The following is a 26,005-nucleotide window of genomic DNA, read 5'->3' on the forward strand; positions in this document are numbered from 1 at the left end:
AAATTCTGCGAGCAATGAAAACAACACGATCCGATACTTAGTCGGTCCAATATGTTCCCGTCCAACCTTGAATGCTTACGTTAATTCTGCTTCACCATCGGTTTTCAATTTTCTTCGTCGTTTGACAATTGACGTTCGATTTAAATTTAAACGGCATTCGAACGAATTCTACGATCAAAAATGGAGATCGCTTATCGCGGCGCAGTGTACACCGATATAAGGTTGAGACGCAATTAAAAATAACCTGAGAGTGAACGTATGTTTGTTAACGTCTATTTATAAACGGTCGTTCGTCGGTTTTTCAGCGTTGTCGAGCTGGTTGATCGAGGATGTCGCGACGATTGTGAAACGTTTTTCCGAATTTCCATCCGCGCAGAAGGAATCCATCCTTTCCTCTTCTCTCTCCTTCTCTTTTCCTTACCACGACACTTACACAGACGCGCGTATGCATACAGATACAAATACTCTTTCTATCTGTCTCTGTCTCTTTCAAGAAGTCGAACACACGTTCCGGGCTCTCGTGTATTTCGGTGATATGTTGCGTAATGAGATTTGCGTAAGGTACCGCGATATAAAACACCGTGTGACAGTAAAGGTGAGATGGGATGCGTCGAGGATACCGTCCTCCCAAATCCGTGTCTGGGGAATCCCAAGTTGGTCGATTCGTCTCGCTGAAATAGCTTTACAATGGCGAAATTCTGAAAGGGGCTGCTTTTAGCGAAAGAAGAAAGAAAAAGGAGGAGGATAAGATAAAAATGTGAATGTTTTCGCGGACGGAAGGGAAATAGAGATCGTAAAATTCGAAGGTAGATTTTGATAGTTCGCTTGACGAAATGAAGGCAAACATGACAATTTGGACAATTTTTCATTAAGAATCTCTTTAAAGCCGAACGAAGAAAGATTTGATCGAACATGAATGCACATTAAGAACTGCATAATAAAGTACCCATAGAAATCTGCGGGATCTCGAGAAGATTTGATAATTAATAAAACTAACTTGCAAATCCTCTTCGATTGTTACAGAGGTTCTAAATGGCATCTGCAACGCGAGCAAGGAGGAAGAGAGGCGGCGAAAAGGTAAACGAATAAATTTTCCTACAATCCTATGCCAACAACCTTTTTCACTTGGTATTCCGCGAGTTCTCATGCGTCGTCAGTTGTTCAAAATTGCACGAACGAGTAACGTCTTATGGTCGGCTGGGTTCTGTTCCCAGGTGCAGGCTACCACGAACTATATAACGGTGTTGTCTGCAATGACACGATCCTAGCGACAGGTGTCTTCAGCTCCAAGGAGCTCTGGATGCTTTCAAAAGGTACGACGTACGATCCTCTCTTCATCATCTATCGCATGGACTCTCTATTCGCTGATCTCTGGGATATCGAAAGTCTCCAATCTGTTTAATACGAAAGAAAGGAAAAAGACGATACGTTTAAAAGAAAATTCTATTTAGCTTAAAACAATATTATGGATGCTTTCGAAAGGTAATCAACGAGTCGATATCTAGGAAACCTTTTGAAAGCATCCTTTCGATGATGAAGTAGGAAGGAACTCGCTCCACGATAACGTCCAATATTCACGAAGCTGATTTTCGTGATCGAGCACGTTGTTGGTCGTTCTATCGATGCTGATTTATTAACGTTAGAAACGTTATTCTTAGCCGTGGAACGCGATTCCACTCGACGGTTATCCTTTCGGCATACCTGAGACCACTTCACTCCTCTTTCGCTATCAAGGACCTGATGAACGATTGGCACGTGTTGCATGTGCATCGCGGTGAACGCTCACAGTGCTCTGTTAGTGTAACTCGATCAGGAAGGGATTGTATTCGTTGCGAACGCCACTTGTTAGGCAGTTCGATACCACCCTCTGTAATCAAGTTCAGAGAATTTGTAAAATTAAATATAGAATCTAATCCCTTGTCTTTCTCGTAAGAATCGTACTATTCACTCAGCGGAGGATGTTGAAGCTAGTTTCGTATTCTTTTGTAAAGAATAGCGAAAAGTGAGATAGACAAATAGGTCGTAATTTGGTAGGTCAAGGTTGTCAACGGTCCTCCGAGCGCGTCCCATCGATAGAACAGACGAAACCGAGTGTTATTGCCCGACATTGTCTGCCAATTTCCGTCACGAACATATACAGAAGCCACTGTGCTGCCAGTCTCCCGACTGCTTCTCTATTAGTCACCGATAACCGCACAGCCAAATTTCTCTCGATGCCTGGACCGTCGCAAAAATTCGTCAAATTCCATACGATAAAAGTTGAAATTCAACGTGAAATTCCAAAGAGCTAGCTGAACAGGTCTTAAAGTTGCTTGTATCTTTTATATTCCTTCAAACTTCTTCAAACACTCTCCGACTCTACATTACACTCTATCAAAATTCTTGCTTTCCGATTCCATGCAATATCGAGGATTTACCCTAAAAGACAAGGGGAAGTCGTCAGTTCATAATTGAAGCGATCAAATCGACCGGTGGATCATTCGAGTCCATTTTCATCGGATCCTCGCCGAAGGGAGCAGCGTGACACGCATGCACCGCCACTAAATGGAATAATAGGGCAGGGGAGCGCATATTGAGAAGCGGCGCGAGTCTCGAAACGCCTCGACGTATGCATCTGCACTCTTCCACCCTCCTCCTCCTTTTGCCACTCTCTCTCTCTCTCTCTCTCTCTTCCCTTCCCCACACCGCTCCTCGCGTCACCGTGGCAGGAGATTAGTATGCAACCCGGTGTATTAATAGACGGGGAACAATGCTCACGGCCTCAGAGGCTGCTGAGAGAGCCTCGCAGCCTCTCTTTCTCTCGCCTCTACCTCTGCCATCCTCTCTCGCCGGATGAGCCAACTCCCGTCTGCCGATCTTTGCAACTCGATCGAACGCCTTTTTTCTAATGTTTCTTGGATTCTGACGAAGAAACATCATGGATAAAGCACGTTTGTTATAGCCCAATCGATCCTAATTTCAGTTGGATTAGGTTCGATGAAGAAGAGCTAGAAGTTTAGGGTTGTTTAAAGAGAATTATGTACTCTTGGATTCTCCAGATCGTGCATTTAATCTCATAACATCCAGAGGGTAGTTTAAATAGTTTAACGCTTTAAGGATGAGTTACGAAGATAGAAAAAGAGCCAATTAGGTTCTTTAAATCGTACGTTTTATTCCACGCTATGACAGAACTCTTCTCGTCGTGTATTATTTTATAGATACACAGGGGATAAGTCGCGAAGAAATAGAAACATTTTCCAATTTAAAAGAACCAAGATTTAGTTCTTTGCGAAACTTCAGCTACAAATCCTCGGAAGAGGTTCTTCAGCTCTCGACAAAAGACACGCCACTTTTCCCATTCCCGCACCTTTATAGACCACGTCTCTTGCTAACGCGATCCCAAAGACTCCGAGCAGCTTCGCCCCTCTTTCTATAAACCTACCCCTTCGATCATCGTTTCCCCATCAATCTCAATATCGCGTCAGCCGAGAACACAGGCCACGGGAGAGTTAACCGTCCGACAATACTCACCCCTGACGCCGCCAGCCTAGCGGAGGAATTTTTTTCAAAGTTCGCCAACTGGTCCGGTCCTAGCTCTCGTTCGAAAAAGGCCGGAATCAACGGCGGAGGGAAAAAAAGGAAAAACCGTGAATCAGTGTCCCGACGCCGTGCGCGATTTTCGACGAATTTTTTCCAACCCTCGGATACGTCACCGGTTTTTTGTCAACAATGCACTTGCACACACACGTACACACATAGAAACACGTATGCAGGTGTACGTGTACGCGAGTCGAGCGGGAAAAAATGGTAGGCCCGCAGGGGGGCAGTATTTCCCAGGCATTTTTCTTCTCTCTCCCCGATGTGAGAGGCGCAGCACGTACGGTGGATAAAAAGGGGCGCAATTTCCGCGGGGGGTGGGAGCCTACCTCGGCTGATGTGAAATAGAGAAGAATATCCTGTCGGTGGTGACGGTCGACGACGTGCAAGATGGAACATAATAGAAACACTCCTAGGGGAAGGGGTGAGTTTTAGTGGCGAAATTCCGATGATTCGAATCGCGGCTACATATATGAAGAGGTAGCGCAATATGGACACGATGGTGATTTGCTTCTTTTAAAATCGTCTCAACTCCTAATTGCCAGATACGCGCGAATTATCTTTATCGGAGAAATGAAACCACAGGCTGTTGAAACTTTCTCTGATAGTGTAAAACCTTACGATTACCCCCGTGCATAACAGTCCCATAAAATAAATAAAATACGAAGTGCAATATATATATAAGATTCGATACTGAGAAAGGAAAAAGAAGAGAAATCAGACAACCACATTATCCTCTAGAATCCCGAGATTCCGTTTCCTCCTAAATAATTATCAGTATCAATAGAGTTCCATAATTCCAGCTTCATAGTTAGCATGAAAGCAACTATGTCTATGGTATCTTGCCCGCTGTTTCCGCTATTCAAACTAGAAAACCAGTAGACCGGGGCCTATATCCAGATGGAAATTCATCGCGTGGCGCGAATTACCGAAGAACACAGAAGATATTGCATGCGAGGGGCCGGTGGACACCGGTCGCGAAATCGGTCGCAGGTTTACGAGCAGGTCGCTTACACAAGATGCAAATTCCACGGCAGTAGCTCAACCTAATTGGTCGTTGACCGTCGAGCAACGGGGAGATCCCTATATTTACGCGTCGCCAACTGCGACAAACTGGAATCCTATTATTTTACGGTGGCGCTGATTCAGCGCAACGTGTAACTGGAGCGTATTCTAATGGCCGGCACCACGATTAATTAACCGATCCCACCGCCACCATCGTCCCTCTCTCTCTCTCTCTCTCTCTCCCTGCCCTCCCTCTTCGTCCCTCCTTGGAACACGATTGTGTTTACGCGAACAACGAGACGATAGTTCTCTCTCGGACTCGTGCCCTTTCGACTTCTCGACAACACGATTTAGGGAGGAATCGACAGATAATTGGAGGTATTAATCGTCGATGGGGACGTTTGATTGGTCGTCGGGTCTTGGTAAGGATTAAACGGGATTGTTTTCGGCAAGGTACACTGGATAAATCGTCGACGTGGAGCGAGTTCGTGCGATCATACGATGATAGAGGTTTATTTTCTTTGCTCATTATTTTCTTCCATCATTCGATATCCTAGAAATCTAACACGGATCTGTACACATTTCTAAGCGATGCGTTTCTTGTATCTTGGCATGTCCGTTTTCATACGACTGAATCTTACTACTTTGCTAGATAACATACTCGAGAAAGGTATTAATTCTTTCACAGTGAAGGTCGCTGAAAACTGCAAATCGTTAAGATTCATAATCGTTACGACGATACATGAATCATTATGTATCTTCCTGTTTTAAAATCTATCATATGGTCAGTACATATTAACCAATAGATAGATACATAATTTTATCCAAATGTTCAGATGAAACAACTTTTGTTCAAATAGCGCAGCATAGCTATTGTAGCGTCATTTAAAACAACGGTGAAGGAATTAGTACGTACATATTAGGTTAATGACTAATATTCAAAAGAGAAGAAAATTTAGTGTTCAAATTTCTCTACACCAAACGGAATCGCTTAAATCGAAAAAGAAAGAAAAAAATATTGCCTTCTGCATAAACAATTTTTACAAAATATAAGAAAAGAAGGGGGAAGGTTCTCGAAGGAAAACGCGCGGAAGTGCGATTTTCTCGAGAATCGAGACCGCAAGAAGACGAACGCGACAAAGACTACGACCAAGACGAAGATTACGACTTTAGCAAGAGAACGACGAGAAGAAGCGGATGACGTACGAAACGCGCTAGGATCCGTAACCGCTAATGTGTGTCTGGTTTCAGCGTCCATACTGCATGACCTCAGCGACATGCAGCCTCAAATAAACGCGATCAAAATAGAGCACCCGCCGTACTACTGCAGCAGCTACACCCCTCCGTCCGCAGCCACGGCCGCGGATCATGCTCAGCCAGCGGCTAGCTTCAGTGAGTTTCAAAACCTCTACGTTCGTCCTTATTTTTAGTGGATGCACACTGTCACCTGGTTCCACCACTAACTTATAATCTTAACGTCATATGTGGGTATTTCGTGTGATGAATTGCAGATTCAGGAGAGAGATCGGAGTTTGAACAGAAAAGAGGGGAGAGTCGAAGGTGTGATTGATTGGGAATTAATGGGTTAATAAAGGAGGAAGAGATAAAGAGAGAGAGAGAGAGAGAGAGAGAGAGAGGAATTGGATAAACTGGGATTTCAAACAGACAGAATTGGGATATCGTGATTGAAAGCGTTTCGAATTAAGAGGTCGTGGTTTGGTGGATTATATCAATTGGGAGCATTACGTTGCGGAGGACTGGTAATTGGGGATTTTGTGACTTGAAGCGGCACGAATAAAAAGCGTTGTAATTCGATGGCACCACGAATCGGAAGCGTGATTCGGAGCACCGCGAATTAGAAATTTAGTAATTTGAAACGCCATGTATCGGAATCCCTGGAATTCGGCGTTCCGTAAATCGTAGCGCGTTCATTCAAGAACTTTTCCGAGTCATTACGGTACAGTCCTAAGCATGCTAAATCAACACATTCCTATTGAAAACGTTATAAATCAATCTGTTGTATTTTGAAACGTTTTACACCGACGCGTCGTGATACGAAGTAGCAGAAATTGTTGCCTCGTAATTCAAAGTGTGGCCGATTGACGCCTTACGTATCGAGGCGGCACGGTTCGGCGGATAGTAATCGAAGCCGGCTGCAATCTTGCCGATGCCTTTCAGTAGGTTGCATCGCGAAGCAATCGGTCGCGAAACGATGCGTCACGGAACGATGCATCGCAGCGTGCGCCTCTTCCCTCTCTTGTGCACCTACACACGGACCTTGTTTACCAGCCGCTGTTTGCGAAACGGCAGAATTTCACGGTATTTTTATCGTTTTTCTACGCGTCCACTAAAATTAAACCGTTCGAGGACACCGAGCAACTATGCGGAATCGCGTTTTACAGCAGCGTGCATCTCGAATACCTTCGCAAAAGTGCGTCAGACTATGGCCGATGGCAACGTTTTTCAAAACATTTTCCACTTCTCTCGCTACTATTTTAGCTATGTTTTCTTTTTACCAACAATTACCAAAGCTCAACCTTTAAAGTTGTAAGTTAATTAACAAAGATATTTCCTTCTCATATTTTAATTTTTCTTTTTGCGTTGTATTAAAATTCTCCTTAGCATAAACCTGTGCAAGTTATGAGATATAAATTTCCTCCGCGATTTTCTACAGGACAGTGTAAAATATCGTAGGGCATGAAAAGAGTATGTACGTACTATAAATCTCCCTATTTAGAAAGATCCAAGACACCTCGAAAGCCAAACTGATTAAGCTCGTATTTCGTCATTCCTTTGATTTTATTACCTTGGTACACGATCGGCGTTCAATTTCTCTGAAATATAAATGACTTGGTGTCGTTAGTGATAATGCATACGTAAAACGTACCATTTCACAGTGGACACCAAAATTGAATCTAATTCACCGAGTAGGGCTATTCGAGTAATAACAAATTCCCAGCGGTCATGGATCGAAAGATCCTTTCTTTTTTTTTCTCTGTTCCGCGGATTCAGTCTCATCCCGTCGGCTTATCACACGGTCCTTTGTTATCGGGATCTACTTTGCTCAGCGTTCTATAGATCATTTTCCCTATATATTTCTCTCTTTCCGTTTTCTATTTTCTTTCTATTCTCCGCTCCAACCCGGCTTTATCGCACCGCTCTTCTACTCTCTTTCTCTCTCATTCTCCCATCCTCGCCCCTCACCTCTTAACTCTTTCATCGATCAAACGATAACCACCAGCCCTCTGCCTCTATGCACACACGCCACGAAACGGAAGTCACTGGATAGAGATGAAAAAGAAGAATAACTTCCGGCTGAAGCCTTTCGTAGGCAAAAAAGATTCGTAAAGATAGAAGGGGTTGGAATAATAGGAATTCGCGGGAGTAAAGTGTTTCTCGCGCTAATTTGAAGCTGATAAAAGTTACGTTTCTTTGAAAATCTTATCTTTTTTAGAGATCCCATTACTATCTTTGTGTTTGACATTAGCAGAAGATATCGCCTCGTGTTCTATTGTTTGTGCTATCCGTATAATTGTCCTTCTTGATAGAATTTATTTACCGGATACTAAGGATCGTAGTGAAGATTGCGGGAGAATTAAAGTAGAAAGTTCGGAACAATAACATAATAACACGATATATGTGCTTCGGTGTACTATATTTCCCTAGCGAAGAGCAAAACTTGTAACTTCATCTTTGTACAACCCTTCCATCCCCCAAAAATTCCGTCATAAAACTTTAGTCCCAAATAGCCTCAATCCACTCCTGTCCCAAACCTAGAACCCTCGACCCACCCTCAAATACCATCGCTGGCGCTACTATCCCTCCTAGGCCATCGTATCCGAAAGCTTAAGAAATACAAATATTCGAGTCGGACGAAGCAAGAAATACGAACGTACGAGTCAGAAGGCAAGAAGACGAATACGTGGAAGGGGTTCGGGTCGAACGTTAAGACTTTCCAGCGAGAAGCACGCGGAAAGTTTCGACTCTTTGCGCTGGGAGGGTTGCAACGGCGGCGGATAGACGGAATTTACGGACGGAATAAAATGACCACTTTCTCAAGCAAAATACATGCACACACACATATATATACACATACACACGCGCGCACACATATAAACACGAGGTCGAACGTGTATGAGAGAGGGTGAGGACGTTGGGAGTTGGGCTAGAAAGGTCGGGGGTGCAGGAAAAATTCCAGCAATAAGCATAGCTGGACCAGGGCCAACCCCGTTTCCCCCGGTTGCTCCCTTTTTATCATACATACGTTGCCTTTATAGCGGCCGCGGGACACTTGATTGACTGTATTGTCGTTAAATTAACGACCGGCGTAAATATCGTGGTGCCCCGGTGAACGAAGCTAATTTTATTGCCGCGAAACGACCGCCCTCCATTCGAACGTGCATGCAAATCCGTTAACAAGAAGACCGTGTATTCTTGTTCTTATTGCTTTTCTTTGTTTCATTTGCTATCTAAAGGGTCGAACTGTTCTTGACTGGGGATGTCTTCATCTTCAAGGACGATGCACGGGAAGATGGAATCGTAGCTTTAGGATGAAAAGCAGGGTGGGGGGATTTTTGAAAAATAAAAGGAACTTCTTTGTTGCATAAGCAAATCGACGAATTTAGGATTGTTTTAGTTGTCAGGAATTTTTATTTGATTTTAGTATAGATATAGTATAGCAACGTAGTGTGTGAGATTAGCGTTGAGTAATTCTCTCGTTAGAATGATAATTAATAAGAATCTTGTAGCACGCAATTTGACTTGAGTTGCGGTAGAATTTTCGGTTGAATATTCAAAGAGGGAAATATCTCTGTGAAAGAGAGATACTTTTACCTCCTTTGTCAGCTCGTTTGTACGAGCAGACGCGAAAGAATACGAAGTAGAAACCGCGGAGGAGTGGGCGAAGCATATTTCCCTCTGAACTCCACTCTCCTCTCTTTTAACATCTAATTATTTCATACGTAACCGTTAATCGTCGTGTAACTTTGCAGCAGTGTTTTTAACTTTACTTTTCTGTTTCGTAGGCCCACCACCGGTGCATCAGCTCATAAGGAACGACAAGACTGAAAAGCCCCCTACGGTTTCCGTATCGAGTGCGCCGACATTCTCGCCGGTGCTCAGGCCAGAGGATGGTCACCGTGGAATGGATTCTCCGCACTCGCAGACGGGTATGTGCCGATAAAAAGAGCACATTTATCGAGATTTCTCGTACCTAAGGCCGTGATCATCTTTTCAATCGTAAAAATGACTGCCGGAGGCCGCCTGTCCAAGTGGCTGCCACGGTACTTCAAATGGAGGATCTCTCGAGATCATGATCCTTTCTTTACCACTTTGATGTTTCGTCTGAAAATTTCTCAGTCAAAATATTTTCTAATGACAAGACAGATTGACTAAACGAGTTTTGAATTAAATATGATAGGAAAGACCCGGATGAGCAAAGAATGAGAAAAGACAATTCTCTCGGAAAATGTTTACTATCTTTTGTTCTCCGTATCTGCAGCTTGATAACTTGATAACGTAGTATTACAAGGATCGCGAGGTCCTCCATAAACAGCGAGCGGTAATTTGTGGTATCTTAACGCGTGGACTTCATCTTTGGTGCTTACATGATGGAAAAGTGGTGAGAAGGATCTCTCTAGAGACGCGTGTCTCGTATGAACTGTTCTCGAATTATCCATTCTTATGCTGCATCACGTAAAAGATCTTTTTCCAAAACAAAGATATACGAAAAAATTGTACAAATCTGACTATATTTCGAAAACAGTTTCTAAAGGACTAATCGTCCGTGTACGAGTCTCTGTCACTTCCTTTCAATCTCGAATATTAGTCCAAGATATGGCGTCCATGTGTCAAGATTTGCTCTTCGTTCTCGAGAAAATATTCCTAACGATCCCTTGAAAAAAAAAAAAAAAAATAAAAGAAAAGAAATGAAATAAAAATACCTTGGAAGCGAGTTTTCTTTTAACGTAGCATTTGATTATGGGGAGTTCACTGTAAGTACTCTGCATACTGGAATGCATACTCGCTAGACCGGAAGTACGGCTAAAGACACAAAGAACACAGAGACTGTCCGACGATGATTGCGACTTCTCGACCCTTCAACCCTTAAAACCCGTTTCACCCCTAACATCTGACATTCCCAAATTTTTCACTCTCTGTTTTTTTGTTCATTACTCCCGGAAGTTGCCGCACGACAGAGAGTACAAGATCTTAAAATACAAGATCGTCTTGTTCCTGTGTCTCACGCGCTTCAGTACTGTCCGCTTGTTTTGCCTGACGAGTTCACTAATAAAAACGATCCTAACGTAATCGGCGAGCAACGTACGAGAGAACGCGACGGTTCCACGCGTCCTTTGAGAACCGGGCAAACGCCTTCGAAAGCGGAGCGTCAGAAGGATGGTACAAATGATTCCATTGGTTCCATTGCCATTTTTCGCTGCTTCCAACATCGGTCGTCGATAAAACGATCGCGGTCGGCGTTGTCCATCGGTTAAGGAGCTCGGCGCTACGGTATAACGACGATGTATTTCGAATTTTTCGCGTTTTTTGGAAATATTCCTTAAGTTATTCTGAGATCTGTGGATCAAAATTACTTTTTAACATTAAACAAATAAAGATAAAGGAAAGAAATTATCGTATGAGAAAAATTGGCAATTCGAGTGTCGAGTTAATTCTTTATCCTCGATTAGCCTCTTAAACCATTGAATGGCATATGATTTATTTCGATTAGCCTGTCGTATAATATCTAGCAAGTATGGTCGATTTTTCGCGCGACTTTCTGTACTCTATACACTCCACCACCCCGGTAGAAGTGTTCTCTCTGGCGTGGTTGGGGGCGGTTATGCGTTTTTAATGTGCAATAATGTGCATCCTCGTTGCACCGTGCGCCGGGTTCCAGTACAACGTCGGCGATTTGGCGCCTCGAATGTCCAGTGTGCGATAGACCCAAACTGAGCTCAGCCAGGCATCATGTAAGTAAATCGATCACCAAGGATTGCTGGATCTCGATCCCCAGAGGACACGGCCGAGAATCGAAACCGAGTAAAACGGTCCTCGAGCGTTGCGACGGCCTCGCTAACCTACTTCGAACATAGTCGAGCAACTGTGATGCGATACGGAAACTGATAGAATAATCTCGTACAAAGTAGGGTAATTGTGACTCGAGATTGCACGACATTTTTTCGTTTCTTCTTTATGACTGGCGGAGCAACATTTACGATACAATCGTCTTTTGAACGCACCTGCTTTGTTTCGATGTATAGTGGAAGAATTTGAAACGTAAATTAAGTTTTTAAGTCGATCCTTTAAAAAGTCTCTTGGGAATTTAAGATACGTTGTAATGATTCGAGCGTTCATCCATGAGACAAATTATTTCAACGAAGTTTGGTATTTGTTTAACGCATTGACGGCTATTAAAATGCAAATGATTTCGCCTTTCGGAGCAAGATATATGAAATTCGCGTGGCAGCCGACGTGCTAACGATAAAATAACAATTGATGAGTTCTATTGTCCGGTTCGAACGCTGACGATACTTTTAAATTAGAAGCAAGATGCTTGAAACTAGGTTAGTGGGGCTCGACGCGACTTTTCGGCCAGTCGAACTAACCGCGAGAACGTCCAAGAAACGAACGTTGGTCCTTGGACAACGCGAAAATCCTTGAAGTTTAAATGTTGCACGTCGTTCCGTCGCTTCGTTTCGACATGACGTTACGTTCGAAAGATCCGATTCCGATAAAAATTTTAAACGAAAAGAAAGAACGCGTGACAGGTATGCTAATAAATTAAATTTTAAAAGTTAATGTCTCCGATTTTATTGGAAAGTAAACGTTCGAAAGGAAATTGAAGATGAGAAGGAGGCGAGAAAATGATTAAAAGGGGATCGAGAGAAGGAGATCCGGAAGGGTAGCGAGCGGAATTTTTCGAACGATCCATGGGATCCGTGATCGATGGCCGCGTGCAGCTGCAAACAGCCTTGCAAGCCGCGTGCAAGCCCTTAATGTTCGCGTGAAAATGACGCGTGATGATCTCTGTTTCAGTCTGAGCCCGAGCGTAGAGAGAAGCTCGCTAAACTCGACTAAAAGGTACTTTGTGACTGGTTATTGACTGTTCTACACATATATATACACTTATATATCTATTTATATCTATATATATGTATATATATTTGTTACGTATAAATTATATAGCGTACATATGTACGTGTATACGTGACACACGGTGGACAAACGTCGTGTGCGTGGGACTAGCTATTGGCGCGAACGTGTGTCAAGCTTGCGTGCGTGGACTGTTTCGAGTAAGCATAGTTTAGAATCCTAAAAGGTATCTGACTGAAAAATCGTAGCAGATACGAAGAAAGTAGAGGAACGTCTCAAAATTGCCAGCTTTCGAACTTTTAAGTTTCACTATTTTTAAATCTCCAACTTTTTACATTTTTTATCTTTAGACCTGAAACTTTTCGGATTGCTTAATTTCTATATTCAAGCACAAATACGGATTCTCACATATTTGATAATCTTCTGTTCCGATATCGGATGAAATCTTTGGAAAATTCTTTTTACTGAAAGAAAGAGACAAATGAAATAACCTAGAACAGTGCCAAATTTAAATGTCCCCGAACGAATTCAGTCACGATTCACGTTCGCATTCGATCGTCCTATTGGACGGTCACGCACGCAGGTAAACGCACACGGTCGCTCCCTCACTGGCGTTTCCAGGAGCACACGTGACGAACAAACGATATGGGCAAGTGTCAGTGGCTCGTTACCCGCCACACACGCATCCACCGAAGGAACTTCCGGTTCTCTCGATGCCGCGTGTCCGTGTACGCGTATATGTACGCACATGCATCACGATGTCGTATATATACGCTCGAATATTTTTCTATATTGCTGTCACGTTTGTCATTTCTCCTTTCCAGTGGTTGTTTCTTTTTACACTCTACTGTCGTGTCTCTTCTTTTCCTTTCTCTCTCTTTGATTTCTCTATCTTTATCACGAATATTGTACGTACACGATCGGACACGCGTACACACATATATAGACACATACACACATTCGTACACAGAGACACTCGTAAATACGTTGGAACGTTTTACGAGACCTACTCACGCACTCACACCATCACTTAAGCCCCGTAGATGCTCTGTTATCGTCTATCCTTCTGTTTCTCTTTTGTACATTACGTATCGTCGAACTCCCGCCCGACGATCCGCGTCCTTCGTAAATTGCGATCGATCCTCGCGCGAAAATTCCAAGAGTTTCGTCGGAAAGAAGAGCTCACAGTTTAGAGACTCGATAAACGCATCGCGGATCGGAGATGTCTCGGAAGAGATTTCTTCGAATCGAAGAAAATCGCGTACGAATTTCAAGAGTTTAAAGCGTCACTTAATTCCAATTGGAGTTTCTCTCGAACATTATGTAAAATCTACGTAGCACCGGTGAATTGTTTCAATCGTTAAATGTTGGAAATCTCGCGTTACCGATTCTTCGAACGTTCAATACCTCGTCCTGTTAATCCTTCGAACTTGCTATTTAAAATTTCGAAATCTTCGAATATCGAATATTGAATTTTCGAATCACCGATATTCGATAACTCGCGTCGTAGGTTCTAAAAGATTTCGCTACGACTAAATTCTTAACGTTATCAACGAGCAATCCAACTGAAGAGCTCCTGAATCCCGGTGGCATCGAAATCGGCGAGCTTCCTTCACAAAGTTTCCGGCCGAATATGCATTCGTTCGGCGCGAGGGTAGGGCGCGAATCGTCGACGCAGCTCGAAATTGCACAATCACGTTCCCACCCCCGAACCAACCCTCCATAGCACCACTATATATGTATATCTTTATATATATATTTCTCAGTGTATATTGGTGTCTCTGCAAGCATTACACACACACGCGCGCGCGCGCGCATACACACACACACATCTACTTTCTCGTCGACCATCCGCTGCACACGGACACATACGTACACACGCTGGATTTCGAGGGTGTCTTCGATGCGGCAGGAGACAAATTTGCCCGGCACACACTTCCTCTGAACCCTCGTCGGCGAGTTATTGCAAATTGAAGATCGGTTGGAACGCCTCGAGTTCTGTTTGGAGGACTGCGACGATTTTAACCACCTATAACGTCAAAGTTCCTTCACTTCTGAGTAAAAAGAGAAATAATTATCGATTGGCGATTTTTGATTAGAACATTTTTAAAAACATAGGCGTACAATTACGTAACTTGAAAATCTCGCGACATTGCATGGAATTAGAAACGATGAATTCTCTCGAAAAAGATTATACAGATCTCTGAGATACTAACAACGAAGAAAAGTGTGAGCGTGGTGGTAAAATTTAACATCCTGCAGTATCGTAGATTTCGGAAAAGAAAGGGACGAAGAGGGAAATTACGCGAAAGGAAAGCTAAAAAGAAGAAATGGAAAGATAAAGGGAGACACGTCGAAGACGAGGAGAAAACGGAGAGAAAAACGCAGGAAGTAATCGTTCCTCGCGGCATGCACCGTCGTCGAGCAAACCTCTCGAATGCCTTCGCTATCGATCTCCTCCACGATGTTCGGTTCTTCTCCGCCTCAGACCACCTCTCTTATACGTTATGTTCGCCTTAATTCAATAGAACTATTGCCCAATCGCGCTAAGTGCAGTGTTTAATTTTTTTCAGCTTCTAACGGGCCATGCTACCTCTTTTCAACAATTTATTATCCTTCTGCTCGATTTACAAATGATACATTATCCTCTGATTGGAAAAGAAAACGAAGGAAAATTCGAATATCGAAATTAAGCGCCGTTCCTTTCGTTGATCGAACGCAGCGTATATTGGATGGAAGAAAATACAGCGAGGCTATATATTAAAACGATCAGCGACATTATGAGTCGTCGAGACATCATAATCGATGTAGCCGCACTTACAGTTGTAAACATCTTAATGTAGAAACATAGTAAATCTCCGAGTGTAAAAGTTATTTGCCAATTAATATACGAAACTTTGTTGGTATATAATTCTGTGAAAAATAGCAAATTGTGTGTTTCAAGAATGTGCTTTGCAAATTATATACTATAAACAATTCTTCGAACATTATGCTACAGAGGAAGAAACACCTCCAAATTAACATTTTATAGTCCTGAACGTGGTTTCAAACTCCTTGTATCCCCCTATATGGCAATATAATCAAACTTGAACACCTGATAGATTTTAAAAGCTCGCAAAATATATGTATATGTATCTCTTCCATCGATAGTACGCTAAAACGGCACGTCCTTGTTTCGTTTGTCCCATCTTTTTCTTCTATTTCTTCATGTTTTCCTCTTTTTTCTTTGAAATTTCCTTTCTTGTTGTTGTTTTACGAGTTCCCTAGTTCTCGACGCTGTTGTTATGGTAGTTGTTGCACCGTGTTGACTCCATCGTTGGTTATTGGTTGGTTTGATGACCGTCCACATGGAAAATGCTTGTTTCACGCGCGATACGAGCGAGATTTTTTTACTGCATTCCCTGCATAGAACACCGCGGTATTACGTCGAACAATCGATTGCCGTTCAAGTGTCCACGAGCTTTGTTCTGTACAGTGCGCGAGCCCTGTACGATTTATTGGTCGTTTCCATTACTCGCTTTCCCTGTATTCTTTCTCGCGTGCTTTTTCTATCCCATTTTTCCTCCTCCAAGATGCACGAACATTTAATTTTTCAATTGATAGGTTTCGCTGTAACGAAAGACACGTATGAAACTGACGATTAGAAAGGAATTATAATACGATCCTTTTTTCTTCACGTCGAAAGTGTTACGTGTGTTAATCTTCGCGAGACTTTCGAATATCCAACTTTTAAAACTTATGAACGATCCTTCGATAAATATTTCGGAGAATTAGAATGATTTACATTGTAAAGATCGACGACTTGGATTTTTTTTAATTGCGAAAGCTAGCGTAAAATACTAAAGAATGCCGGATATGACTGAGAAACTAGTCTTTCGACTGCATGACTTGTTAAACCACGATGAAACACTGGCACCTGTTCACTTTGCGATCAGCGAAGTTTCAACCGGGTCCAGACGTTAGCTAGAAATCGTAGATGTCGTGAAAATACTCTGGACTTTGTCGTTAGAAATAGAAAAAAGCTTTCCTCTCTCAAAGAATAGTACTCTACGATTATTTAAAAACAAAATAGTAAAAGAAGATTGCAAAGCATTGTCGAGCAAAAGGATTGAAACGATCCCTTTCCACCCTCGAACGACCGAGCGACAGAGGGATGGAGAGGGACGGGAGAGAGAGAGGGAAGAGAAAGGGCGGAAAATGAAGAAAGTGGACTAATTCGAGGGTCGTGTTTGTCCACCACAGGGAGATCCCCGAGAAATCCACCTGACGTCTGATTGCGATATGGTAAACCGCTGCGTCACGAGGAACCGAAAAAGCAAGAATGTTCTATGTTAGCCCATTATGAGAATTGTTATATACATATGTGTGTTAGCATTCGGTGTTGCATCTCACATGACTGTTTAAATATACCTATGTATACAGTAATGAACAAAAGTATCGGTACAAATCAGATTTTCCTACAAAATCCTCTGTACGTACCTATACAATTTCCCAAGGGAATCTAGTGCCAATACATACTTTTATTCGTCACTATATATACAGATACATATATGCGTGCGACAATTATTATAGATAGATACGTATGTATGTGTATTTCTTCGATGATAATCACCAGCCATGCTGATAACTATTACGATTAAAATGGATGTATATATGTATGTGTATTCGTAATAATTGTTGCGCCATTCTATATAGCCGCCTGCAGCTGTGTGCACGATTGTTCGCGCAATGCTGTCGTTGGTAGGCGTGCTGACCGTTTTTTCCTTTTTTCTTTCTTTCGTTCCTTTTGTTTACTCGTTCGGTTCTCTTTCGTTTTGGACGTCGAGGTGGAAGGGCTGCCTGTTTAGTTTAATGATTCAATTTCTGGCCGTTCGCTGCAACACCGTCATTGTTCAAAGAAGAATGGAAAAAGGGGAGTATCAAAGAAATTGAATCAGCTGAATGTCTGTTGTAGTTTCGATGGCCGCGTGAGAGATAGATTTTTCGATTTCAGTTGTTCATTTCGATTATTTTTACGCGTCGCGTCGTTCGAACGATCGACGAAGCTTGCGCTTTCAGCCATATGGTACAGCCATGGTCGAAAACGATTTAAAGGCGAACGATTTTCTACTTCGAAGGGTCTAGATAAATTCCAAATAGAAAAGAAACGTTGATGTTACGTACAGGGATACGTACGATCGATGCCAGACAAGTGTAGAAGTACTCGTGTCTGACTTAACACGAACCCATTCTACTGCCACTCTAAAGATCGTAATATATTCTCTTTACAATTAAACTTTTCCCATCCTTTGCGCATTCTCGATAGAATCTCTTTTAGAAACTATCGAGCCATTTAAGTTCTGAAAATTGCAGAAATCAATTAAGTTACATTTATATCTCGGCTAACGGTTTACTTCCTCGTTCGAATAAAACATGGAGTAATAAAATATAAAATAATAAAACCACATGGAATCGTTCATACTTTGACAGATAATTTCTAATGATGTTTCTACGATTCGACGATATCATAACGTTAGTTTCATCTAGGAAAAAGATTGTATCGCTTTCGCGCTGTATCGCACCGACGACTAAAACGCAATCCCCACAATGCATCCCCCACGAAACTAACCAAATCGATAATTCTCTAACCAAACTGGTGTTTTTATATGCCTCTATATGGAAATAAGTACACTCTACGATATTCCTGTTCACCTGTGTATGTATAGTAACATATGTGTATAATATCTATATATGTATATTTTTCTAACGCCCCGTTTGCCTGTCCGTCTGACTGACCTGTCTGTTACCGATCAATCAAACCAGAGTGAAAAGAACAAAAAAAAGGAGATAAAAAAGCGAGGATCAATATTTAGCCGATCCAGTCCCTGTCCCCGTGTATTTCGAAGCGTAATTCCAACGTAGTCGTCTAAAAAATCGGTCGAGAAACATCGACTGGAACCAGAATGATTATGAGATCCGGGGCTTGGAAACGGACAGACAGACAGACAGACGGACGGCATTTCTCGCTAACTGCGTAGTACCGGTCTACCTGGTAAGCTAGCTGTCGCTGTCTGACTGTCTGTCTGTTTGTATGTTCGTCTGTGTCTGTCTGTCTGTCTGTCTGCCCACCCTGTTACACCCACCTGTTCACGTATTACTACTTTTAAGGGTACAGCCTCGAGTCAGGAATAAAAGCTCGCGATGGAAAATATGCAAATCTCTCCCTCGATGATAATACGTGATACGATGATAAGATAATACGAACCAGAGAGGGATATAACGACAAAACGTAAGAAGATCCGGACATTCTGGAAAAATGGAATTTGAGAGGATTTTTGACAATTTTGTAAAGTTCTCGAGACTGTACTCACGTTGAACCGTGCACACCATTATATTATCTCTATTTCTCACTCACTGTCACACGGCTAATGCTCTGGGTATGTCGTATGCTGGATGGATTAATTAATTCATTGATTGATTAATTGACTTAATTAATTGACTTGATTGATTGGTTCAATTAATTTCGAATCTTGATTGAGACTTGACTTGTTTATTGCTCTACTTATCTCTCTCTGTCTCTCTCTCTATCTCTCTCTATGTCGTATTCTATATTGTTGTTGCGATGTTGGTGTTGTTGTTTACCATATACATATATATATATACATACATACATGCATATATATCACCGCATATATATGTATATCATTGTATTGATGTTGATGTTGTTGTTACCTTGATGTTTTTTTGATGTGTTGTTTAATCGTTGTTATCTTGCTGTTTGATGTTTGTTGTTGCACTATATATCTATATATATTCTCTACATATACCTATATATTCTCTATATACATACATGTATATAACCGTGTTGATGATATACGCGTGCGCGCGTGCTCGGCGACAAACAAAATTTATCATAGAATTGTAGAAAGATATACGTATATATGAAAAATAAAACCAAAGAATTCGTAAGAGGAACGTGTACGCGCGCGAGCACACGTACACTGGTATATAAATACATGTACATTTCAGCCAGCCAGCCTCACGCTTGGAGTGCCTTATATATGTGTGCATATATATATGTATATATATGTATATATATATGTATATGTGTATATATATGTATGTATATATACATATATCGTGTGTGTGTGTGTATATATATATATATTTAACACGATCGTTATAGTTGGTCGACCCCCTACCCTCGGAAGTACCACTAAAACCACCCCCTAACAGACTCGCAGCAGCAATCGTTACCTCTGTTTGCTCCCTCTTCTGCTAAGCTCTCGCGTGGCGGGCTCCAACTTTACTAACATTCTCCGCATTAACAATTACCATTACCAAACCAGAGTGAACAACGTGATTGCCCGGAGACCAGCTTTACCTAATCGCCCAAATTATTCAACGTCTTTCGCTTCTATTAAAGTTCTTTCTCTAAACGGCGATAACAATAACGCGAAAGCTATGTACGAAACAGAGAGAAGCAAGCAAAACGAAGAAGAAGCAGAGGTGAAAGTAAAGAGAAAGTAAAACGCAAATTTCGTCGGAAGATCTTATTAACGTAACAGGAAGAGAGTAATTCGTTCGGTCGAGAATGAAGGAATGAAAAGTGGAAGGGGATGCAGAAACGGAGTCGATTCGAGGAAAGGAACTCGAGTCGAATTTAGGGGGTGGTTTCACCGTGGCCTTGGCCACGCAGTCGGACCATGACAGTGGTGAATTGTGTTTCAGGATTGCACTCTCCGCACGAAGGACTGGCCGGTGGTTCCGGTCAAAGTATGTCCGGGCTTGCCTACTACCAACCGGAGCACCCTGCCTCCACGGGGGTGGTCAAGTATCCCGAGAACGGTCACGACACCCTGTCGGATTTCGTGACGTTCGTCTGCCAGGAGGCCGAGAATACTCAACAACTGCCCCAGGTAGCTTCCGGATCCTTTTTCAACCCGCCACGTTGTCCGTTGTCGTGGACTCGAGCCAGGGAACACCGTTCGTTACCTTCGAGAGGACGAAACGGACAACGGGGCGGTTCTTCTCCGACCTGCGTGAACGTCATCCGTGTTCCAATCGCCCTGGATTTTTCGAATTCAATTTGTTGTTAGATTTATCGGCGGAGTGGATAAAAATTGAGATGGTTAATTGGAGAAACATGGGGATATCGTTTGGTGGAAATTTGGAATGCAATTTCGAATGGAATGTCCGACCCCACGTTTGCGATGCACCATTATTGGCACGTACTTCTCGATATTGTTACGAATCCAAAGAAATAGCTACATGCGTTTTAGGTAAATCGACGAAAGTCACGATATGATCCATCTTAAAATCCACGAATCTCGCAAACGCGGGTTTCAACGCGATTCAAAACCCCTAAACGGTAAATGACTAAATGAACGAATCGGTAGATAAAAATTCAAGAGATCAGTTAAAACGAAAGGACGAATAAGATACAAAAAAAGGCAAAGTTCTTAGTCCGGTAGACCGGGAGTGCGAAGTCACAGAAAACGGGGTGAATGGATCACGCGCGGGTCGACGACGTTGATCGGTGGGTGTGTGGTATTTCCAGGCGCAGCTAGCCGGACCCCGCACTGGCATACAAAAGTTCTCACAGTATTATCCGAGCTCGATGCTTCCGCCACCACCTCCGGCCCCGATGGCGAGGCCTGTCGCCATTATAAGGTCGACGGGCGAGCTGACGGCTACGAACTCGAACTCGCCCCCCACTTCGTCCACCTCGCCCACGGACCCAGCCGAACTGGCATCCAATCAGGAGCAAATGGCTGCTGCGGCAGCGGTCGGACTGGTCAGTTCCGGTTGCCAGAGCTCCGTCGACCCAGCCGGAAGAAAGAGCCCTGCGAGGATCCTCGTCACCGCGCCACACACCAGCCGGGAATACACCTTTGCTCACTTTCACTCTCAACCTGGACAGGTGAGTTTATTTTCGCAAAGAAATAACAATGTTACTTTAACGTGTTTCTTCTTTCTGTCGACAGCAAATATTCACGTATCCTACCATCAGTTCGATGTCAGGGGTTATCTCCCCGACGAACCTCTCCTTATTTTCGTCGCCAGTTTCGGTGACAAGGCCGGTGGCCACCCAGAGATCGGTCTCCAACGTGCCACCTCGCTGGAACACCGCACCGTTCATTAATCTCGAGGACGATTACAACATGATTGCTCCGATCATCACCGGGACTGCCAGCGAACCGCCTTCCACCATGGACGAAGGTGAATATAACTTTTGTATGTTCCGATCGAAATACATTCAAGTTCGAACCTCCGGTTGATCGTTGTCGTCTCTTCCTTCGAAATCTCAGTTAGCCTCTAATTGCAAATAAACCGTCGCAAAAAACGTGACCTTACAGACCGATACTTCCACCCGGTGCATGCGAGCAGCGTGGTGGACAAGAGCGGCGCTGGTAACTTGATGGGCACAGATCTGGGCGTGGCGACGGACCCGACATCGCACCACCACCAACAACAGTCCCAGCAAGCTCAGCAACAGCCTCAGCAGCAACCTCAACAACAACAACCGCCACCGCAGCAGCAACAGCAACCGCAGCAACAGCAGCAGCAACAAGTGATGCAGGACAAGAGCGGCAGACCGAAATCTCCCCCGTGACACTGGAGGCTTAGAGCGGAAAGCGTCGAGAAGCTCGCATGTTCCACGGGGTCGTTACATACCGGCGCATACGATAATTACCCTGAGCCGGAGGGGAATCGCCAGGATTCCTCGTGTCGTGTTCAGCTTCGCGACCTAAGCCTGCGGAGAATCGAGTGCCTGAGAGTCTGATCGTAGTTTAAGCGGGCCGCGTCGAGGGAACGTTCGAGGGCGCTTCCGGCGAACGGGCTTCCCCCGCCATTGCTCTGTTGAGAGGGGGTGAACACCGGGGTTAGGTCCTCGCTATGCGACCACTCGGCCCTTCTTCACCCTCTGAGGCTCGTCGGCGCCTTTCGTTCTTTCTCAATTTTATAACTTGAGAATTTTTATTTCTCCTCTGTTTGTTATTTTTCTTTGAAAGATTTGATTAGCGATAGACTATGCGTAGTCTAGTGAAAAATACTTAGTCTACTTAGGAAGTTAATTCCAATTGTTAACTGTAGCTGTGAAAAGTGTAGATTCTGTTAAAACATGAATTCGCGCGTTTATTCGTTATTACGGCTTTGTATAATAGTATTTCGAAAGGAAAGGAAAAAAAGATTGTCTACGGTGAGAAATTTCATTTTCCTGCAAGGAACGAAGGGCATTTTTCGTCCTCGGGGGGTTAGCGTTTCGGTCAATTATTACTTCCGCGCCACCGGAAGCGTCGTTCTCCTCTCTCGACGCGCCGTTAATTTCTAACTCTTTCTCTTTCTCTTTCTCTTTCTCCTTCCTTCTCTCTTTCTCTTAAGCGTACTCGGTGGACGTGAGTAAGAACCCCTCATTTCGTCTCCTAATTGAAACGTCGCCCGATCGTCGTCGATCGGTCCCGTCGACCAATAAAATTCATAGACGATTTAAACTCGAAGAAAGGAAATAAGAAGAAGAGAACGAAACGAAAAAAGGACAAGAGAAGAACTGCAGAAAAGGAAAGAAAAGAAAAGAAAATACCAGTAGTGTATCGTTTTCCACACGATTTTATAACGATTGTCTGTTTCCTATTCTTCCTGCTTCGAGACCCTTCCGGAACGTGTGTTTTTGTACATACACGCTCGTGGTATTTTCTAAAATTATAGAAGACGTTAGAATAGTTGCGTCTACGAGATAATACAAAAAATGAAAAAAGCAAAATACGACAGACGAACAAAAAAATATAATCTGTTGTGCTCTTCGAAAAAGGGTTTAACGACAAGGAGAAAACGAAGAGATTGAAAAAAAAAAAGAACTTTCTAGTGCCAATTTCGTAGTTTATAAATATTATAACGAAATTATAATTTTCTATTATATTTTTTTATAATATTTATGAAGGAACACAGACACGTATATACGTATGCACACGTACACATGCATGTTTAGATAACACGTGAGCAAATATAGTCGAGATAATGAGAAAAACTTCTTCTTCGATGAACGAGAAAGGGACATTTTTAAAATTAATCTAAAGAAAATTAAGCGAATACACGTATAAAAGAAAAAAAGAAGAGGATAGTAGATAGAGAGAAGGTCGAGAGGGTTCGATCGACGAGTATCGGTGAGAATAGAAGCTAACCGGTCCACGAACCACAGATAATAATATTAATTATAACATTAATAATAACGATGAAACGATAATTGATAACTTTATAATTGTATCGTTGATTAATCGCCTAATGCTCAGACTAGTGCTAACACTAGTGAAAAAGAAACACAGAGGAAAACGAAAAAATAGAGAGAAGGACTAGTTGCGCGGACTAGTCATCAGAGGCTGCTAGTTAGAGATAAAGTGAATATTTAATATTGATTACTATTGATAAATTAAGCGGTTAACTAAGTGAAAAGAGAGTACGATTTATTTCACGATCGATGATGATTAAGCGATATAACGGCGCGCGTAAATAAGAGGACGAAGATGCAAGTGAAACGGAAGAAAACGAAGAGGAAGAAGAGGAGGAAGAAGAGGAGAAAGTCGAAGAAAAAAGACTAGAAAACGAGACTATAAAAAGGAATTTCGGAGAAGAGAAGACGATGTTTCGAGATAGTGAGAAATCTATAGTTATTATACTACTTAGGAATTTAGTGTAACGTCGCGCAATGATAAACGAGATAATGTAACATCGAACTCGACGACAACGAAGGTCCTAAACTATATAATATTGTATATTGTCCAAAAGTGCTTTCCGTCGACTGTACGTTAAATGAGGGTGTCCGACGATGCGGAGCGAATCTGTTTTTCTTTTTCTTTCTCTTTTTTTCTTGAAACTTGACTCTTTCGCTGCCAACTTTCAAGAACCAAGTCAGCCACGATATGCACTCTATCTTTTTCCAAGTTCTTAAAGGCGTATAATATCATTTTCAAAAATATTTTAAGAATTAAGAAGGAGGAGAAACTCTGATTCTGACAGCGTGAGGGTTGAAAAGCAAGCACGAGCGGCGACTTGTTCACTTTATAATCCCTAGCGATAGCGATTCCCAAGAAACTCCTTACGTGAAATGCGTTTAATATATTCGCTAGGCGACCAGGTAGTTTTTCGAGATGATTCTTCCTGGGTTGGTGTAAAGTTTCACGAGAATCCCTTTTGTTTTTTCTCTCTTTCTCTCTTCGAGTAAGATTGAAAGGGTGCGCGGCGTTCTTGCCCATTAGCGACGACTGGATCCGACGATCGTGCAACTCGATTAACTTGCGTCCCATTCGTCACTGTGACCCTAAAAAGGAAAACAGAGCAAAGAGACGAAAGTTGTCACGAGCGGTTGCTTTTAAATATTAGTTCGGTTTTGTTCCGTTCCTAGCGTTAATTACACAAGAAATAAGACGGCGATCGTTCAAAGCCAATGCTTCACTTTTTCATTCTATCTCCTCCCCTGACCGTTGATTCTTATTATATTTGCTCGCTTATCTCTGCTTTTATGTGTCTTTAAAAAATTAATATTCGTAGGCGACTAACGCTGCTTTAGAATCCAGAGGTTTTGTTACGAGTGACTTGTTCGAGGTTTGATTGTTCCGCTGTATTATTATTAACTTGTGGAAGATACAGTAGAATTTCATTTATTAGAGTAAGACGTTAAAAATTCATCTTTGGATTCCCATTTGATCTCAAACATTGAAATTGAAAAGAGAAAGGGTTTAGGATCGAGTCGATATCGCGATTAAATGGGAAGAATGAAGGCACCCTGTCAATCGGTTCGTAGTGATAGTACAAAGAACTTGAGACTAGCAATATCGATAACTAGCGTTAGAAGAAAGAAAAATGAAAAAAGAAGCGTAACATTTACACAGACTCGAGTTAAAGAAATTAACGGGAGCGATACGATGCTACTATTCCTATAAAAATTGCTTCTTACTGCTACTAATAATATTACGAAGCGACGATAAATACCGCTGCAACTATATTGTTAATAACTACGAGGGGAAGAAAAACTACTACTATTATTATAACTACTACTGTACAACAATTACCACCACCACCATACCACCATCGCCATCAGCACCACCACCATAAGCAGAAAAATAGGAAAAGTCACTTACCACCACAGCACCACCACTACTCTACCACTACCACTAATACTATTACTACTACTGTTACTACTACTATTAATACTGCTACTACTATTACTACTACTACTACTACTACTACTACTACTACTACTACTACTACTACTACTACTACTACTACTACTATAACTACTACTGCTACTACTGCTGTTACTACTACTACTATTACTACTAACACTAATATTATT

The 26,005-nt window shown here is 42.5% G+C and overlaps 1 protein-coding gene across 8 annotated transcripts in view; it reads left to right on the top strand.

Annotated features, from left to right (window-relative positions):
* The window catches only part of NfI (Nuclear factor I), a 63,944-nt gene extending 38,847 nt beyond the window's left edge, over window positions 1-25,097 (top strand). For 3 of the 8 annotated variants that reach the window (XM_033341969.2, XM_033341973.2, XM_033341974.2), the window contains 8 exons: window positions 1,024-1,077; window positions 1,215-1,313; window positions 5,833-5,973; window positions 9,606-9,749; window positions 20,386-20,573; window positions 21,215-21,577; window positions 21,642-21,876; window positions 22,014-25,097. In XM_033341969.2, coding sequence (XP_033197860.1) covers window positions 1,024-1,077; window positions 1,215-1,313; window positions 5,833-5,973; window positions 9,606-9,749; window positions 20,386-20,573; window positions 21,215-21,577; window positions 21,642-21,876; window positions 22,014-22,270 — 1,481 coding nt within the window. In that variant the 3' untranslated portion in view covers window positions 22,271-25,097. The remainder of the gene's footprint in view (window positions 1-1,023; window positions 1,078-1,214; window positions 1,314-5,832; window positions 5,974-9,605; window positions 9,750-20,385; window positions 20,574-21,214; window positions 21,578-21,641; window positions 21,877-22,013) is intronic. The other 5 variants (XM_033341971.2, XM_033341972.2, XM_033341970.2 and 2 more) reach the window with 5 other exon arrangements.
* The last annotated feature ends 908 nt before the right edge of the window (window positions 25,098-26,005 follow it).

This window comes from Bombus vancouverensis, chromosome 4 (genome assembly GCF_051014615.1).
Source record: "Bombus vancouverensis nearcticus chromosome 4, iyBomVanc1_principal, whole genome shotgun sequence".
NCBI lineage: Eukaryota > Metazoa > Arthropoda > Insecta > Hymenoptera > Apidae > Bombus > Bombus vancouverensis.